General features: G+C 46.9%; 1 protein-coding gene and 2 long non-coding RNA genes across 4 annotated transcripts in view; 1 reads left to right on the top strand and 2 right to left on the bottom strand.

Annotated features, from left to right (window-relative positions):
- Positions 1–2,358: 2,358 nt before the first annotated feature.
- Positions 2,359–10,748, bottom strand: tmem161a (transmembrane protein 161A). Of its 2 annotated transcripts, none has more exons than XM_042342877.1 (12): positions 10,649–10,748; positions 9,310–9,413; positions 8,750–8,830; positions 8,423–8,523; positions 7,976–8,132; positions 6,230–6,381; positions 5,719–5,782; positions 5,000–5,143; positions 4,400–4,513; positions 3,726–3,900; positions 3,171–3,267; positions 2,359–2,793 (listed from the first exon to the last, which is right to left on the bottom strand). In XM_042342877.1, exons 1-12 carry the CDS (start codon positions 10,649–10,651, stop codon positions 2,519–2,521), a joined length of 1,467 nt encoding a protein of 488 aa, XP_042198811.1. In that variant the 5' UTR covers positions 10,652–10,748; the 3' UTR covers positions 2,359–2,518. The 2 variants fall into 2 exon arrangements, with proteins under 2 accessions (XP_042198811.1, XP_042198812.1); XM_042342878.1 differs by having other exon boundaries at positions 8,423–8,520.
- Positions 10,749–11,056: 308 nt separating this feature from the next.
- On the top strand, positions 11,057–13,155 carry LOC103181989. The gene is made up of 3 exons (XR_488268.2): positions 11,057–11,109; positions 11,841–11,965; positions 12,203–13,155. It is a non-coding gene; the product is annotated as an uncharacterized LOC103181989 (long non-coding RNA).
- A 5,022-nt stretch (positions 13,156–18,177) lies between these two features.
- The window catches only part of LOC103181988, a 51,403-nt gene continuing 49,404 nt past the window's right edge, over positions 18,178–20,176 (bottom strand). The window contains exon 5 of the long non-coding RNA XR_488267.2: positions 18,178–19,167. This is a non-coding gene — a long non-coding RNA (uncharacterized LOC103181988). The remainder of the gene's footprint in view (positions 19,168–20,176) is intronic.

The following is a 20,176-nucleotide window of genomic DNA, read 5'->3' as shown; positions in this document are numbered from 1 at the left end:
AATTTATTGATCTGAGAATCACCAAATAATCGATTGTATGTGGCACTCGTTCCCGGGGTTTGGCGGGGCAGAAAGGTACAAATCCCCCACCCAAAAAAAAGCGCATCAAAAAAAGTCGCAATTTAAATTTTTATGATCGAAAAATACATTTATGCAAACCCATGTATTTAGATCTCATCACATGGTGTCACATTTACAAGATTTATTGACGCAATCGAGCTCAGAGGAGGGTGAAAGACAGGAAAGGGGGTGGAGGAATGGTGAATGAACGGATTAAATTAGGATCTTAGAAATGTTCAGTTTTAGCACATGTGTCCTGCCCTGGGGTGTGTGTGTGGGGGGGGGGGGGGGAGGAGGAAGGAAGGGGGGGGTTTGGCAGTCCCCAAGGCGAGGCAGCGAGGTGCAAGTACTGAACACGCACACGGACATCAGATGGATCAGCACATGATTTTGCAAACATATTCAGGACTCGAGTGAGAGAGAGAGTGTCCAGTATTCCAATGATGTGTGTGGTCAGCACATTGCTGATATCTTAGGAGAGACAATGATCCTTGATATGGTCGTTATAACGCCTTATCGGCTCATCAAAACGCCTCAAAGCGCTTCAGAGGATTCACTGTAAAGTGTAGTGCGGTGACTGTGGGTTTTGCAGGCGATCTCGGCAGCCAATTTGAACGCAGCAATGTCCTGTGAACTGGTGTGAAATGGTCAATTTTTTTTCAAAAAGGGGGAGATTTTTGTTCAAATCTGTGGGTTCAGGGCACAGGCTGAACCCATGTCTGTGCATTCATCTGAGCAGCTTCCAATCCGATAAATTATCGATAATTTAGTATTTGCTTACATCACGACATCCATTGTATTTACTGCTCACTGATATCCCAATAAGGCACTAATAGAAAAGGGGGAAGGGGTAGGGAGGGAGAAGGAAATACGTTACCTGTGCATTGTCTGCATTTCTTCCTCCCCCCACCACCCCCCGCCAATAAATTGACCTGAATTATTGCAATCCCAGAGATCAAAGTATGACAATTTCAAAATGGGAGAACGACTCTGTGATTATAAATAAAATAATAATCCTTGCATTTGATATAGCGCTTTTCACGTCGGGAGGACGTCCCAAAGCGCTTCACAGAATATACTGTAAAGTGAATTGACTGTATATTTGTGGGCGAACGCGGCAGCCAATTGCGCACAGCAATGCCCCACAAACAGTCGTAGATTGAAAATGACCAATTTATTATTGTTTTGTTTTGGAGGGTTTATTATTAGGCTCTGTGTGGAGTAAGGAAACTTGCCCGAGGTTTCGACCTCTGCCTGGAATTGAACTCAGGTCTCTCGCTTGCAAAGCGAGTGCTCTAACCACTGAGCTACAGGACTCCAGATTAATTGGGAATCTGTTCCCGTTACATCTTTAAAAACAAAACACCCGCCCACGCAAGGCGCACAGTCACTGCACCTTACAGTGAATCCCGCAAGTCACTCTGAAATGTCGTCTTGATGAGAAGTGCACTGCACCAAATGCAAGGAGTGTGGCTACTGTCATCGGGATCAGGTGCATTTTGACTAACTCCTGCTCTAGAATCGCTTGCAAAATATACAGTCGATTAAATACACTTTGCAGTACATTCTGTGAAGCGCTTTGAGACGTCTCAACGATGTGCTAAAGTGCTATATCAAAAGCAAGGATTATTATTAATATTATTATGATTATCCTCAGTGGAGACATGGAATTTGGATGAAGAAATTGAGTTCACCGTTTTAGAAAAAAAACTCCACAATCACCCATTCAACTGCTTTTTTTTTTAAAAATCATCACATTCCACCCCCGCCCCCACACACACACTCCACTGTCGCTCCTCCCCCAATCTCTGCCCCAAATACCAAGCTCCATCAATGGCTCTCGTCACTCGGCCATCTTCAAGGCAGGTGAGTGCTCACCCAAGAGTCCAGAGGGAATAAGCACGGACTGAGAGAATAAGCTTCCAAATAACTTACATTTCAAATAAATATTCAGCTCATCTCTCTCACGCCGTCCCTCCCTTCTGTATGTCTGAACAAAGCCTCCTCCCCCGCCACCCCACCATCACTGTAACCCCATTTAAAATAAAATTATTCTTTTAACAAGGCAGACCGCAGCGGGAGGGTGAGGGGGGGTGCCGTGGGACCTCAGAGACATCAGGCACTTGACACGGGGTGGTGGCCGGGGTGGGAAAGCACTAATAACGAGACTTATATGTTCAATCTCCAACGCGATGAAATTCTACTACAAAGAGAAAAATGCACACACAAAATCGGGAATAGACTGTGACCCACTTCCCGCCTCCCTTCACCCGCCCCCCCCCCCCACCCACCCACCCGCACAGTTCGATCTGCGTTGAGAATCCGTCATTTTGTTGAGACGCTGTTCAAATCCGAGATGGCGGAGGGGAGGGTTTCCGTGAGGCTGTGTTTCACCCTCAGCACAGGACCTTCCCGCCAATAATCCCCACATGCTTAACGCCAACTCCTCGTCCTCTGGTTACGAAGCCATCAGGTATTGGTGGAAGTAAAGGCCGAAGAGGCTGATGATGGTCTGGCAGGCTGCCAGCCACCAGGTCAGGAAGGAGAAAAGGCCGCGATAGAAGAGGGGGGTCAGCACATTGCGCAGGGCTCCCAGGCTGGCGGTGATGTGGGACACGGTGGCCTGGTAATCCTCCTCTTCATCAGCCGAGGGGTCAGAGCCAGCGGCGGTGACAATTTCCGGCACCACAGTGATTCCTGGAGTCTCCGGGTAAACTCCCCAGGAGTAGTCACCTGAAAAAGGAAAATAATGATGATGATGATAATAATAATACAGTAAAACTCACAGAAGTCTGATCTGTGCAACTCGGACATCTGCCCAAGTTCACATTCAAGAGCTTATACTCTCTGCAAGTTTGACGTAACTCGTGCTTTGCATAAGTTATATTAAACGTACGGTCCCAACAGGTACCAGGTTTACGTGAGGTCTACTCTAATCTGTACAGCTTTCATGTCGGGAAGATGTCTCAAAGGCTTTGCAGGATTTATTGTAAACTATAGTGACTGTGTTTTGTAGGTGAATGCTCTTTTCCAGCCCCTATCCACACCCCAACCCACACCCCGACCCATGAACAGGGAGGTGTCTCTGTACGCACTGTGTCGTTACTCACCCAGCACTTTGAGCAGCAGAGTGGAGTGTAGGAGGAGCACAATGGGACCCAGGTATTGGAGGGTGACCACACACAGGTAGCAGAACACTCGGGTGACCTGTACAGAACATAGACCTTCCCAACATTAAACCCTCACTTTACTCCAGCCTATAACCTCCCTCCCCTCATGACTGTTATTCTACACACAAACCGTCCAATGGTCTGGATTGTATGCCAGTCTGAAACTAACTCTCTCTATATAACCGAGACCCTTTTGAATCTAGCTTCACCCTCTTGTCTCTCTCTCTCTCTCAATATGATGAGAAATACCACTGTACGTTCAACAGCCCAAGGCACGTCACGGAGATCTCCAAATACAATAGGAGGTGCCGCAAACACAAAGTGGGCTTGGTTTTAAAACCTAACAACTACAATAACCCAATAGCCAGTTCCCTCTCTGCCCTATAACCACCACCCGCTTCCCTACCATCACCCCTATCAGAGCCCATGTCCCTTTAGCCCTTTCCTGCCCCACCCTTCCCCACCCCGCCGCCACCAACCACTACCACTACGTACCTTGCGCTGTATGTCAATCATGGCAATGTGGCCCGTCTCCCTCTTCAACTGATCCACCCACTTGTCGGCCAGGTTGAGGTAGGCCTGGAGGTGGTAGCGAGTGACTGCCAGCCGGACGGCGCAGACGGCCATGATGGCCCACAGCCGGGCTGTGTTGTACCCGGAGTCGGACAACCTTCCCGTCAGCGATGGGGACAGGAAACAACGTTTAAAAAAAAACCCAACAACAAGGAAGAACATCAACTCTTACGTTACGAGCCTTTCACCAGCCCCACGGACAACAATCACACGAGCAGCCAGTTTGTAGGATTGTTGGGGTGAATTTGGATGATGTCGTTGTTGGTCATCATATTCCCCAACCCCCCCACCCATCCCTCAAAAATCCCAGGTCCTTTCTCTCCCTTCCCTCCTGTCTTAAAATCTACCTCTTCAATCGTTCCTATCGTCAACTCCACCCTCCACCCTCCCTTGCTCAGCAGCCAACCCATCCTGCTGTCAGTTGTTGCATCAATCCATTGAGACATTATCTCACATAGAGGGCACTGTATAAATGCAAGTTGTTGTTGTGGTTAGAAATGTAATCCAGGAGGAAAATGCTGCTCTCCTTTGAAGCAGGAAGTTAAGTCCCGAGTTTCCCCATCATCAGAGCGAGCGCTGGGGTAGGTGATACTCACAGCGGCAGTTTCTCCTTCCCCAGCGGAGCGTTGAGGACAAAGTTTCTGGCCACCGGTTTGACCCACAGCAGCAGCACCAGCACAGGAGAGAGGAAGCTGATGTGTAGCAGAAACCTGGCGGGAGCAAGAAACGGCCCAGTCAGCGGAGGAAAGTGAAGCTCGTCTTAGGTTAGTGCAGCAGTGTTCACAACAATCCACCCCCCCACAGATAAAAAAATTACAACAACTTGCATTTATAGAAATGTACTGAATCATTACACAAAGTTATAGTCAGAGAGAGAGAGAGAGAGAGAGGAGCGCAGATATAAAGGTTCATGTAATAAACACAAAGTGTTACACAAGGTGTTTATTTCAATAATATTAATTGTTAAGAAACAGATTTTATTCTTGAGGATTTATTAAACATTTTAATATTCCTCATCACTGTTGTTTGTGTTGTTGTTTCACTGGGTGCCTGGGATAATAGAACAATATAATTATTGTAATATATAATAATATAATGGTAGTTGAGTTGGGAACTGGCAAAAGAGTGCGGCCCCGGGAGAGCCTGAAATTCTCTGGCCCTGCAGTTTGCAAAGGTGGGACTTGTGCAGCACTTACTGTATCAGAGGTCTGTCCGCAGTGAGCTTCAGGGCGTCCAATTGTGTCTGAGCCAAGCGCAGACCGGGGAAGGTCAGGAAGGCTCCTATGAACGAGCAGAGCCCCACCAGAGAGAGCTTGAATATCAGCCTGCAGACCGAGAACCTGAACGGTGAATAGAAAACGTACGTTTATCCGTCGGGTTTCGCCTAAAAGGAGCAGCAATGAGTTGGAAATCAAGTGAGATGGTTTTGTTGCACAGACAGCAGCGATGGCCACGGCCTACAGAGAACGAACAGAGCAGCCAATTCATTTGGGAGAGAGTATTCTGTAGTTCCATTCTGTAGTGATTGTCTCGTGATCCACCACAGTGCAGTACTGGGGGGAGCGCTTCACGCGAGGTGGCATCTTCCGAACGATGTTGAACTGAGCTCCGGTTCACACGTTTGCAGACCTTGGCTGTGACACCCGCCCCCTCCACACACCAGCACCCCACCCCACCGCACCCCCCCCATCCCCACCTGTTAACCTTGGGTCATGTAACAACAACAATAAAATTACATTTACACAGCGCCTTTCACGTCAGAAGGACGTCCCAAGCCCCTGGACGGTGAAGTGACCTGATCGAGGTGCAGGACGGCTATTTCCAGCCAGACCAGCGCCTCTCAACGCTTATTGCCACCGATTGTAAAAACCCGCCGATTCCGTTACCAAGCGAAAGGAGAAGCGACGGCACTCACGGCCAGAGTTGGATTCCCTGCTGCCTCAGGAAATTGCTCACGTTCTCGTAGAAGACGTCAAAGCCTGTAGGGGAACGGAGAGAGAGAGAGAGAGAGAGAGAAGGGGGGAGGTGGTCACTCACAGCTGCTCAGAGCTGCCTTTCTACAGTAATACTTCACAGGACATTCCACGTGTGCTCCATCCACCACCACCCACAGACACACACACAGGGTAAGTACTGAACTGTGCAAACCAAGAGGGTCCCCAGTTTGATGTCCGGATCACCCAATTGCTACAATTGTTTTACGTTTTTTCGCCTGTGAAGGATTCGCTGCTATTAATGTTAATCCACACACACATACACAGACTCCTATAGTGAAGTGCACTGGGTGAATGTAGGATTGGGCTCAATTGGATGGAGGGTTTGGGCACTTTACTTTGTCTCTAACCCGTGGTGAAGCTGGATGAACTGTGTAGAAGGAGCTTTACTCTGTCTCTAACCTGCCAAAAGTCCATGTTAACAAGCATCACCTGGTTCGAGGCCAAACTCCAGGTAATCCTCACTGATGACGAGGACCAACATCGCGATGACGAGGAAGAGGAAGGCGAAGGTAAGGCAGACGGAGCGCTCGCCCCCGTCTTCCGTCCTGAAGTAATGCGACATCAGGGTAACAAGCGTTTTACTGCGGCTGGCGTTAAGGTCAACAGCAACCGGCACAGAAACACCACACACCCCCAACACCCGCCCCCACCACACCGGCTAACAATGGCTGACAATACCCCAAGTGAGGCCTGACATTGCGAAGGGTTAAATAGTGAAATATTTGGGTGGCGGGGGGTGGTGAGAGTGCTTGCCTCGGAAGCGGGTTCAATTCCCGGGCAGGGCGAAACCTAGGGCAAGTTTCCTTATTCCACGCACCTCTGTTTACCTAGCAGTAAGTAGGAACCCGGTTGTTAGTGATTAATGGATCGTTTTCCAGGGGCAATAACCCCCCCGCACCCCACCCATCACAAAAAAATTATTTGGTCACTCATTCCATGACTGTTTGTGGGACCCTGCTGTTGCGTGATGAGCTGCTGCATTTCACCCACAAAATGCGCGGTCAATCCACTTTACAGGATATTCCGTGAAGCGCTTTGAGACGTCTCGACGACGGGATAAGGCGCTATGTCAAATGCAAGGATTATTATTGTTGTTATTATATTCCCGCTGGTCTGTGAATCGGTAACAAGAGGGAGCAAGCTGCACAGTTACGGCCAGAATAACTGAGATAACAACAGATTTCAAACAGCCACGATGGGCGCAAAGACAAAGGGAATCGTTGCAAAGGCGAATCAAAGGCAGAGGTGAATGGGAAAGGGCTGAACTGGGATGCCTCAGTCATTCCTCTTACAGGGGCTGTAAAAGTGTCGGGCATTTATTTATCTGTGCTAATTATTTGCAGAAGGGCTGGCTGGCTGGCTTATAAACAGCCCAACTCATTACACAGGCTCCTCTCTATGTAGGGGGCAGCATCATTAAGTACTTGGGAAGAGAGTCAGTGGATCGTGCAGTCAATTAAAATGGTCAGACCCCCCACCCCCACCCCGCGTGTGTGTGTACTCACTAACAGGCAGAGCTTGCAAGCAGGCAGTCAGTGAAGAGCCTGGACGCCAATAAATGTTGCAGACAGATCACAAATAGTGATGGAAAGAAATTCTCCACCAACATTAGTGCCACGTGGCAACGGAATACACCATTTTTCTGATTGACTGTATCCGGAGCTTATTGCTATGGGTTTGATTCCCAGGCAGGGTAGGTAAGTTTCCTTACTCCACACGCCTCTGTTTGCCTAGCAGTAAGTCGGAACCTGGTTGTTAGTCGATTGGCGGATCGCTTTCCGGGAGTAATAGTCCCTTCAGAAAAATAAATATAATACAAAAAAATAATTTGGGCACTCAATCCATGACTGTTTGTGGGACACTGCTGTGCGCAATTGACTGCCGCATTTCGCCCACAAAATATACAGTCAATTCACTTTACACTATATTCTGTGAGGCGCTTTGAGACATCTCAACGGCGTGATAAGGAACTATATCTAATGCAAGGATTATTATTATTATTATGCACCGGCACATTTAATACGCCATCCTTTGGATGAGATGTAGTATAGTATAAGTATAAACTTAGTATATACTAAGGTCCCGTCTTCTTGTTCGGGTAAAGATCCCACAACACTATAAATAAAGATCAGGAGGTTCCTGAATGATTCCCTGCCTCAAAGTGCGAAAGGATACACTGCAAAGACCAACGTGAGCAGGCACCACAGAACTCCAACATTAATTTCTGTCTCCGCGCTAACCAGGCAGTAATAAACCTCCGTGAACAGGTAAACCAAAGTAGCGTACAGGACAAAATCCACCAGCCACTGATACTCCAGGAAATAGCGCAAGACTAGCAAGTGAGAGAGAGAGAGAAAGGAAGTTAGTCAGTGAGTCAGAGAACTACTTCCCTGAGGGTGCATTTGACCCCTCTCTATGCCACCCTCAGTTACCCGCAGTTGTGGGGTGCTGGGAGCAGGAATTGCAGCAGTGGTGATAATTTATGTAGCTCCTTTAACTCCAGAGGAAATCCTGATTCACCCTCCCCACACCCGAACCCATCGCATGCTCCAATCCTTTGATCAACCCAACACCCAAGAGGCACAGTCAAGAGCCGCCATGCCCGCCTCCCCCAGCCCTCACCCAGGGCATCCATGGTGGTGATGGGCTTGGTGTCCAGCTGCAAGTTGATGTCCTTTGGCACCGTCTCTGGCTTTGGTTCAGTCACGCCATTCTGCCTCCTGCTGGAAGAAAAACTCACGATGAATCTTTATGGGAACGTCATCAGTTCCCTCTTCACTCCCGCCTCTCGCTCCGAAATAGAGACCACACACACAATTAGAGGCATTGTTCTCAACTCCACTGGTCAACCGATGCTCATTAATTGTTCAAGTTATTTTGCATACACTGTACACACCCAGGGTAAGGTAGGATGTTCCTTTGTGCAGCCTTGGGGTTTGGGGTACCAACCTGTCTCTCTTCATCTTTGGCTTCTGTTTCCCACTCAATGCTCGGAGCTCATCATCTGTTGGATGTCTGAACCGGAGCAGGCTGCAGAGCAAGAATTGAAAGCACGGTCAATTTGTCACACTAACTCATAACCCGCTGCACTTTCTAAAGCGAGAACGGGTTAGCGATTGGAAACTGTCGAGCAGTGCTGGGGAGAGTTGTGTTGTCGGAGTTGCTGAGATGCTCTTCGGATGAGACACTAAACTCAGACCTGTTCAGTTCGATGTTAAAGATCCCATGACGTGCTTCAAAATAAGAAGGGAGATTCTCACTGTGTCCTGGCCAACAATGCCCCATAATAAAAGAAAGTCATTCACTTCATTACTGTTTGCGGGACATCGCAGAGTGCAAATTGGCTGCCACATTTGCTTACAAAATACGCAGTCGCTACACTTTGTAATAAATTCTGGGAAGCACTTTGAAAGACTTTGATGTGATAAGGTGCTGTGAAAAAAATGAAAGGGTTATTATCATGTCAGCAAACAGTCCACAGAGTATTGGAAATAAACCCAACGTCTTACCTTCCATTGCAGATCAGCCAGCGCCCTATGGAGTAGTGTGGAGTGAGTCTCTGCATGAGGCTGGCCATCACCAGGCTGACCACCAGCTGTACTCCCACCACACCCTGAGAGCAACAAAGAACCGTCAGAAACACGGACACGCTGCAAGACTCACGTTCGAAATACAAACCCGTTGAGGAATGAGTGAAGAGCGAGCGTGTGAATATCCAACCAGTTATTTCAGGTTCAGGAAATACGATGAAGGGCAGAAGACTGAGTACCTCAGGGGCCAATGGCCACAGGTCCGCTCACCGGCGAAGTTGAAAAGAGTACATGAGGAGATAAATCAGGACGTATGTGGTTACGTGAGCCCAAGCTTGAGGTTTAGAAGCTTGGGGATGTAGGAGAAGAGGAAGAGGGACGAAGGTGAGTCGTGTAGAACGAAGGAGGAAGACAGAGGGAGGCAAAGAGTCCCTTAGACTTGAGATGCTGGGAAAGAATGAGTTAGAAGAAGGAGATGTTGCACTGAAGCATTGGTTTCAACACAGTGAAGATGCAGGAAGGAGAGAGAGAAATGTAGACAGAGAAATGTAGACTTTGGGAGGAAGGGCATTTCAATGGATAAGTGAGATGAGTTTATTTTGGGACGGGGTGGGGGTGGGGGGGGGAGGGGGGAGGGGGTGGGATCGTTGTGTGTGATCATTAACAGTGAATGTAAGCAGAGTGTTTGAACGAGGGTGGGGTGGGGGGAATCATAGCTAAGTCCCAGTCCTGTTCACTTTCCACTTGGGGAGGGAGGGGTGGGTGGGTGAGGGGGGGGGGGGGGAGACTCTGGATTGCCCAGTGACCCCATATAACAAATCCCCATGAACTCAAACATCAAAGTTTCCCAGACCACAGGTGGGGCAGACTCTTTTACCCCTCCAACCCCCCCCCACCCCCAGATCCATTTACAACTGCCGTTGATCCCAATTAAAAATGACACGACGACAAACAAAGTCGGCCCAACGCAGTGCCGACAAAATGACAGCAGTGTCCCCCAAATTCAGAGGAATCCTGTGCAGAGAGGAGGCCCCTCTGGGTTCGTTTGCAGCTGTCACCGTGCGGGGGAGTGGGGGGGGGGGGGGGGGGGGGAGAGAGAAGGGGGAGGGAGGGCTATTCTGCCATATGATGGGTCCGGGAGGGGATCTATTTTTAGCCCATAGCGCAAATAGGAGCCGAGGGATGTGAAGTGTGCAGCTCTCCTCACCCCACAACCCCCCCACTTATTTTTCCACGGGAAAAGTCCTCATCGCATTCAGTTAAAGCCCCGCGCACTCCCCCCCCCCCTCCCACTCCTCCTCCCCCCCCCCCCACTCACCATAGCCGTTGTCCGCTCGGTTACACTGTATTCCCTCCGGTTTACGTTCAGCCGCTTCCACCCCCCATTCACAAAAACAGCCGCCCGCGCGGGTTGCAGCAGCTTCAGCCAATCGGCGAGCGACTTTCCCGACGAGTGACGTTCCCCCCCCCTCCTCAACCAATCAACGGCCTCGCTCGCCCAATGTATCGACCTGCCCGGAAGACGCGCGGCCAATCAGCTTGGAGTCGGTGGCTCGGTCACGCCCACCCCCGCTCCCTCCCTCCTTCCTTACCTCGTGGCGTCAGCAGAGGGTCGGCTGAGCGCGCGAGGGACGCTGGGAGCTGTAGTACGCCCGTGACGCGCCCGCCTGCGTGACTTCACTGGCGCCGCGGTGCCGACTGCAACTCCCAGCATGCCCGGCGCTCCACCGCGCCTGCGCAGCTGCGGGCTGCCCCTGGACATCTCTGCCTCTCCATCAGGTGAGTTTGAAATAAGAGTTTATTTTCTTATTTGCTGACTTGGGCTTTTGCGCAGTGTTTGAAAGGCAACGTCTCAGTTGCAATACTCTCTCCAATGAACTCCACTGTTCCTGACACTGTGTGTGTGTGTCTGTGTGTGTCTCACCTTTCAAAACTTCCATAAAAGGAGAAAGTTCTATTTAAAGCTTCCACACTTTTATTTTTTTTTGGGGGGGGGGTTGTTGGTCAATGGGGAGAATTAAAGAGACAGTGCCACCTTCTTTCAGCATTGGCTGAAATTCAAGTTGAATTTAAATTACAGCCCCACTGCAGTCAGAAAAGCCAGGGAGGGCTTATCTATCTATCTATCTATCTATCTATCTATCTATCTATCTATCTATCTATCTATCTATCTATCTATCTATCTATCTATCTATCTATCTATCTATCTATCTATCTATCTATCTATCTATCTATCTATCTATCTATCTATCTATCTATCTATCTATCTATCTATCTATCTATCTATCTATCTATCTATCTATCTATCTATCTATCTATCTATCTATCTATCTATCTATCTATCTATCTATCTATCTATCTATCTATCTATCTATCTATCTATCTATCTATCTATCTATCTATCTATCTATCTAATCTTAATTTATGTAAGTTTGATTTTATTTTTGCTGATTTGTGAAAATCCAAAAATAATGCACGGAGGGAAAATTTGTGCTGTGTTTGCGTTACAGAAATATCTGCTGCTGTGTCCTGGAGGAAAGGCTGTGAGCCACAGTTACCCTGCTCCCCCACTAGGTGATATCTCAAGCTGGCCTTTTCCTGAAGAGATGCTGACAGCTGCTCACCAGGACTCTGCGTGAGAAACCGTCTTCCAAATGTCACCAACTCTGTCGCTCTGTGCTGCGGTTCAGACCATCCTGCACATTAATGGGGGAGAAGAGAGAGGAGAGGAGTGGGGGGGGCTGGGGGGTGGAGGGCAGAGGGGGGAAAGAGAAGAATAGATGCTCCCGACACAAGGCCTGCTCTCAGTCACACTTCTGCAATATAATAGAGCCCTTCTTTAGTCCTTAACCTGTTTCCCACGATTTTTCAGACGGTTACCAGGCTTCAGACTCAAGAGGTGGATGCAAAGTGAGTTGTGCAGCTAAGTCGCATTGAACAACAGTAGAAAAAAAATAACGCCTTTGATGCCGCCAATGACGAGAGGGTTTGGGTGCGGCTGCCCGAACGCTTTAGCAACAGAGGAATGCACAGCAGCGGAGAAAACGCAGCAGTCCTTCCAGCCGTTCCCAAAGTCGTTTCTGTTTTTGAAAGACAATATTCCTACATGACTCCCATCTTTCATACCCCCCACCCACCGATCGATTCCTTCACTTCTCTAACCCCCCCCTCTTGAATTTGTTGACATAATAATCTGCCCCCAGCCCCCACTCCCCACCCACATCGTCCATTCCACACATTCGTTGCTGTCTGTGCAAACTGCCTACATCTGAATTGTCTGTCCATTTTCTCTCTTTTGAGCCCGAGTTGCTTGCCCTCCTTGTTGTAGACTTCATGACCATATTAATCTCTCATTAGGGTTCAGTTTACCTAAACCCTTTGGCTCGTGTTGTTCGTGCAAAGCTTCCGATTATTGCAATAATGAGAATATAGCTGGGAATTTCAATGGTAATTTATGTGTAGGTAAACCTGCATCTGAATAATCCAACTGTGTGAGTGAGGCTGAGCACCTCAGCAGTCAGTGCTGTGACTTTTGCCAGTGACTTGTGCTATTGAAAGCTGGCTGGAAATTCAATGCACCGCTCTCTGTGAGGTGGACAGTGTCTGCCTACAGAAACTTACAGATGTAATTATCCCCAAGCTCAGTGACCATTGTGAAATGGGAAAATTTCATTCTTGTGGTGGGTTATGATATCATCGTCCGAGCCAACAATCCCACAGACTAAAAAATAGGGGTTGTTCACTTCCTGGCTGCTTGTGGGCCATTGTAGTGCCCTAATCGGCTGCCTTGTTTGCTTCCAAATACACAGTTACGACACTGCACAATAAAATCCTGTGAAACGCTTTGTGACTGACGTCTCAACGATGTGATAAGGCATTATATCAAATGCAAGGATTATTATTATCTTCTAAACTTTTGGATTAGGTTCTATCCTGAAACTTCATCCCTGGGATTCATTATTCTATAAACTGTATGAACTATTTAAGTCCTCTCAATTACAGTCCAGCGTAGGATGCATTACTCTTTGCATAGACCAACCAAACTACCTGAATCCAAAATGAACAAGAATTGGACAGAATACCAGAATGAGTTTACAGGAAAACAGAGAGAGGGAAGCAAATGAGAGAAAGTAAGAGGAGCAAGGCCAGAGAGAGTGGACGGGGGGCAGGGGGAAGTGCCAGAAGGGCACAGTAAGAGTGACATGAAAAATAATAATAATCCTTGCATTTGATATAGCGCCTCATCACTTCGTTGAGACGTCTCAAAGCGCTTCACAGAATACATTGTCAAGTGGATTGACTGTGGGCGAAAAGATGGGAGATACAGACAGGGAGTGAGAAAGAGATGGAGACATAGAGGTACGAGAGAGACAAAGAGAGGAGGGGGAAGAGAGAAAAAAGTTCCTGTCAAATTTGATATCATTTGCTGGGTCTACAATCACCCAGAGTTCTTTGGAACCGTTCTAACAAGAAGCTGAGGGATTTGGCATTCCTTTGCATACAGAGAGAGATAGAGAGAGACGAGTATCTTTGAAGAGACAAGCAATTAGAGACAGCCTTGCCAGGCTTCCTTCCAGAGGTGTGGGTTGTTGATTTCCTTTCATGTCGAGAAGATATAAAGACAATATCCCAACACCTACTTACAGGATATTACCTGCCACTAACACTTACAAAGGAATTATTTTCACCTTGGGTGTTTATTTTTTCTCCCCCCCCCCCCACACACACACCCCTACACCCCTTCCACTCCCATCTGCCTTTCCTCTCTGTTCAATGGACAAAGAGATTGAAGGACCAGGGAAATAAAATGATTTTGTTCGTCCTTAAAACAAACTGGAGAAAAGGTTTTCCAAAGAGCATTTCCTTCTTACGCGCTTTGTATTTGAAGTTTCAAATTCTGTTGACGCTGTGGTTTTCTCTCTCTCTCTCTCTCTCGCTCTCTCTTGCTCTATCTCTTCCAGGCCCCGTCAGGTACATGTGGCACCAAAGTGTTTTGAGCATTTACTCGTCTTTATGTTGTTTAAGTGAAACGCTTAGAAATGTTCCTGTCCTCCTTTCATTTCTTCCCATCACTATCGCTCCCCCTGGTTCAATGAAATTGTGAGATGTTTGTTCCCTTTTCTTCTCCCCTTTGCAGCAGTCCTGTGACTAAACAAGTGTCTCTGTGAAGCTGGATCATGGCTGCTCCAAGTAACACACCTGAAATATTCCTTGCATTTGATATCGAGCCTTATCACGTCGTCGAGACGTCTCAAAGCGCTTCACAGCTTATATTGTAAAGTGAATTGACCGTGTATTTTGTGGGTGAAACGCAGCAGCCAATTGCGCACGGCATCGCAGGAGTGAGCCGTGAACCAACAAATCCTTTTAAAATCCTATGGAAATTCCATCAAATAAAATTGGTTTTGGGACACACCTAATGTTTACCTAATTCCAGAGAGCATGAGGCGCAGGTTGGCAAGAGCCAAGGCTTGGGGACCCCTTGAGGAGTTTATAATAATAATAATAATAAACCTTGCATTTGATATAGTGCTTTTCACGTCTTCTAGACGTCTCAAAGCGCTTCGCAGAATAGACTGTAAAGTGAACTGACTGTATATTTGTGGGCGAAATCCAGCTAAAATTGCATTGCTTGCCATGCTCTGCTTCAAAGTTACCCCCATTACCTGAATCTATTGGCACCCTCTCTGCTTTCTGGCTTTCTTTCTTCCCATGGGAGCTTTATAGATGGAAATTGTCAGCTCCCTTCATCCAGCTGTAACAAAGTGGCTCCGTCCAAATACCAAAAAGAGCGCCTGCTACTGCACCAGCCCAACATTTTCCATTTGCCAAATCCCTCTCCATCCTGTGGCCTCTCTGGGTGAGATTGACAATTCAGGGCTGATTGAAAGGCAGTTTTGCACCCACGCCACTGGGAATTGGGATAGTGCCATCCAGAGACTTGCAAGAGTGTGATGCTTATTGAGATGATGACTTGCAAGAGTGTGATGCTTATTGAGATGATGACTGCCAGTCCTGGCAATAGAAAATATCTATCATTCCCCTGGCAGGATCAAGCACCGATCTCCCAGTCCTTGTATCCAACTGCTGGGAGCAATTCATTTTTTCACTAAACACATAAGCTTAGGAACAGACTTTTACGCAAATTACATTGGATACCAATTGCTAAAATTAGTCGTGTGCTTAAGGAAGGAATTACAGCATCTTCCAGAATGTATTATCTGTTCAAAAATACCCAAAGCGTTAAGCAGCGACTATCATAGGAAGGTGATAGAGTGAAGCCACTTTCAACTAGATCTCTTAACAGTCGAGCCTGTTAACCGCTTGTCGATAACTGGTTAGTAGGTTGGGAAGAAAACTCGACCTTCCATGGCAGAGGGATGGAGTGGGGCAGGGAGAGAGGGAGATGGAGTGGGGCTGAATGAATGGGTGGGGAGAAAAACGGTGTATTTGGGTCACAATCCCAAACCCTGCCTGATTTACCCTCTCCATAGCCCAAGTTCATTGATGCCATACATAGAGTCTAGGTCAAACTCAGCTAACACAGGACAGATTAGGTTCCAAACCTGGGTTTATCCCAGTCCACACTTGATGCTTGTCTCCCTCTTTTAGTTTGTTTTAACCTANTTTTTTCTTTAAAAAAATCCTTTGCGTTACCTCTTTCTAAACTTTTTACAAGACAAAAATAAATGAAAGCAAACTTTTTGACGTCTTTGAATTTAACTTCGAGACTCTAATGCATTCTCCTCATTCTCTTTAAGCCCTGTTCATTTGTGCAGTTTTCTGTTTGTTTGTTTGTTTGTTTGGTTTAACAAGACATTGAGTTTAATGAGGTTAGAAACGTGCCATAATATATTGTAAATAAACATGCGTGTTAAGTGTGCTATAGGTGGTAGAGTTGTTATAAACTCGGTCACTGCTTTGTCTGTAAAATTAATATTCTCAGTTCCTCCTCATCGTCACCCTACACACACAAGGAATAATAAACCCAAGTTGCTCTGAATGAGGCAACGGCCACTGTAGTTGACGAGGGTTGTGTGTGTGCATGCAATGCTAATTTATGAATCGTATTTGGTGTAAAATTGATTCCGGAGACCCTTTGTGTAAGGGAACCCATGCCCCCAATCTATCTTCTTTTTGTCTGCGATGAGAAATGAAACCCGAGACTGTCTGGAGATCTTCCAAGTTCTCAAGACCCTGAATTAGTTCCAGTGACTATTACAGACCCTCTTTTGTCTGGCCTCTTACACACAATGCAACACGTCTTTTTTTAAAATAGCCATTTCCCAAATCGGTTGGGGGGAACTATTTTTTTTGCGAGCGGAGGAGAGAGGAGTGAGTGAGCGAGTGAGCGAGCGAGCGGTGGTGGTTGTGGCGAGGAGGGTGATCCAAGAAAACCTATCAAAACACAAACTCTTAAAGTAAATGTTTATAAGTCCATTTTAAGTTATTTTTTCGCACCATTCAGCTCCTATTTCTAATTTCCTACCCTCCCTCTCCCCCTTCCCGCACCTTCCCTGCATGACAGTACATCTTACTGTTTAGGCACAGTCCCTAAGAAATCATTTGTATTTCACAGTCCATTGAGCAGACATCTGTATGTTTTGTGAATTAGCATGACAAAGGAGGAATCCTGTGAACACGACAGACCTTCAGACCCCTTGTAACCAGCCTTGTGAATGGTTCCCGTTTTCCCCCCTCAGTTAGCATAATAAGCCCCAGACCTCGGCCATTCCATCTTGTTTAAACTTCTTTTTAGCGAGGTAATTTAATATCCAGCTCCAAATTTCTTACATACTGTTGGAAAAGAATAGGGAGTGACAGAGAGCGAAAGGGAGAGAGAAAGCGAGCCCTTTCAGAACTGGGTCCATCTGCACCTCGCTGTAGATCAGGGTATAGACAATATCTGCCTCGAGGCAATTTTGTGAACTTTTTATTCCCTTATATTTTATCTATCTTCTTTTTTCAAAAAAATGTTTTACATTGAAACATCTCGCTTTGGACGGACTGTTAAGACAAGGAGACTAGAATGAATGGCTGTTGTACTCAGTCTGCATCCATCGCCATTCTCTTTTGCTCCCTCTAAAATTGAGTTCTCTTGTTGGGAGACAACATTCGGTATTGTTGATTTTTTTTTATGGGTTCCAGAAAAATGGCGTTTGCTTGTTTTTTTTTGTTTTAAAAAAAACATTCTTCGACCTCGCTTACAGTCACCAACTCCCTCCCCCACAGCTCGGCTTACTGTTAAACGCTCCGAGACTCTTCCAGCTGTTGTTGTTGTTGTTTTATGTCTGCTCTTTTCCCCGGGGAAGAGGGGAGTGGTGGGTGGGGGGGGCGGGAGAGAGGGGGCGAGGATTGGGATTGTTAACGAAATAAGATTGTGCCACGAAGCACAGTGACACACCGTACAATAAAAATAATAATCCTTGCATTTGGTATCGCACCTTGTCACGTCGTTGAAACGTCTCGAAGTGCTTCATAAAATATACTGTGAAGTGAATTGACTGTGTGTTTTGTGGGTGAAACGTGGCAGCCGATTGCGCACAGCAGCGTCCCACAAACAGTCGTGGATTAATACTGATGAGGGCAGGGCTGCGGACTCGTCTGTCAGTATTCCCTTCCACCTACAATCTACGGGCATTTAAACCTTAGTATGACTTAACTTAGTACATCTTCTCACCTATTCTCTAACAACCTGGGTGGTGTCCCTCTCTCTTGATCCTTCACCTTAAACTCCTCAGTTTGAAAAAAAACCTGGAGGCTAACTCATAAAAAGAACACACAAACACATGTCATTTTTTTGCTTAATTTATTAGAAATAATTGTGCAAAAATTGGAAATATACAAAACCCGTTTATAGCGTTTCCTCGCGAATTGTTTCCGCAAAATCTCTGAGTTCCTGTATTGAGGTCTGCCATTCTGTGAGTCAACCGGTTAGATACAGAGCAAAGCTCCCTCTGCAATATCCCATCCAGCACTCCGAGGTCAACTAAAGCACAGGTTAGAGATAGAGTCAAGCTCCTTCTACACTGCTCCAAAAATGTGCCGTAGACACTATCTGAGAAGAGCATAAAAACATTAGGACTTGGATCTTGATTGGCCTGAACTCATCTCACACAGGGACCCTTACAACCATCAGACAGAGGAGACTTTCATCCCATCCGTCTAGACTTGATTCAAGCCCAGGTCAAAGATGTGAAAGGTCAGAGTGCTGACCCCTCTGCTGCTCTCTGTTTGAAGCCTTTGAATGTTTTTTTTTGGTAGTCGGGTGCCTGACACATGCGGAAACCCATCACCAGTAGCAACGAAACCAAACCAAGATACATGGAAATTCCAGAGACATTTGATGGAATGTAACGTGCACTCTCCGTGCAAAGAGTTTTAGGCACAGGTGGGCAAGACGTTCTGCTCTATAATGGTCTTATTGGGCACTGGGTGATGTCTTTACCAATGAGGTCATGAACTGGGATGGTGGGGGAAGCGTCAGTCACCTTTGTATCCTCTTTGTATAAGATCAACAAAGATACATCCACCATGTGTAGATGGGATGCATGGAAATCTCAGCTTGGTTTGGATACTCTTAAGCATGGTGATGTGTTTCTGCATGTGTCAGATACCCGTCTGACCTCAAAAATATGTTAGACCTGGTCTGGATTTGGACTAATTTCCTAATAGGTGACCAAATATGGCTCTGCACATCCATCTCCTACCCAGTTTCCTTCCCCCTCACCCCCTACTTTTGAAAGGTTGCAACTCGCCTTTTCTATTGAACACAGATTACCTTCTGACCCTGAATCTTTTGTTGCGCCCCTGGCATCCGTGGCTTCGAGTTTGTTTCTGTGTGAAAAGAGAGACAGAAGAGTTAGTGAGTGTACAGTAAAACTTGCAGAAGTCTGATCCGGTTACAACAATACAAATTTACATTTACACAGCGCCTTTCATGTATGGAGGTTGTCCCAAGGTGCTTGGGATTTGAGCTGGGGGTGGGAGCCGAGGGAAGTGGGGAGGCGAAAGATGATCAAAGGTGCGGTTAAAGAGGAAGGTCTTGACACAGAAGCCCTCCCAAAAAAACCCACATTTTTTTTAAAAAAAAGAGCTAAAATGTCTCTTGGTCTCATACAGCATGTTAATAAAATAAAAATAATCCTTGCATTTGATGTAGCGCCTTATCACGTCGTTGGGACGTCTCAAAGGGCTTCACAGAATAACTGTAAAGTGAATTGACTGTGTATCTTGTGGGCGAAACGTGGCAACCAATTGCGCACAACAGCCGTGGAATGAGTGACCAGATTATTTTTTTCTGGCAATGTACACTGCACACTGTACAGTGAGGGTTTCAACACAGAACAAAACACAGAGACAAGAAGCAACGGTTTCTAAACAGAATAAAAGCTATGACAGCTGGCTTGTTTAGCAGGGGAAGGGGGTGGTGGTGGTGGGGGGGGTGGTTGCTGACGGCTGTGGTGGCGGGGGGCGGGGGGGGGGGAGAGTGGATCATAAATACTTATAATTTACTATTTTTCTCTGGCCGACTGTGTAAGAAACAGAGGGGAGGGGAGGAGATGGGAGGTGGGGGGTTGAGTGGGGGGGGGGGGGGGTGGGGGAGCGAAAGTTTCATGTGGTTATGATGTAATGGAGAACAGTTTCTCAAGGCTTGAGTTGTGCCAGAGTGGAGAGAACGGACAGTAGGGAGGCTTGCAAGCCTCTGAATGGGTCTTTGTTTGCGTTCACAAGGAGCGGGTCTATTATGAATGAGTGTCATACACATCGTCCCTAATATGAATCATTTTCCCTTGGAAGTGATGGTGGCTGGGAAATGAATGAGAGTCCCGAGCGAGCTACACTG

Source organism: Callorhinchus milii, unplaced genomic scaffold (assembly GCF_018977255.1).
Source record: "Callorhinchus milii isolate IMCB2004 unplaced genomic scaffold, IMCB_Cmil_1.0 Scaffold21, whole genome shotgun sequence".
Taxonomy (NCBI): Eukaryota; Metazoa; Chordata; class Chondrichthyes; order Chimaeriformes; family Callorhinchidae; genus Callorhinchus; species Callorhinchus milii.
This window is presented reverse-complemented; position numbering and strand designations above follow the sequence as displayed.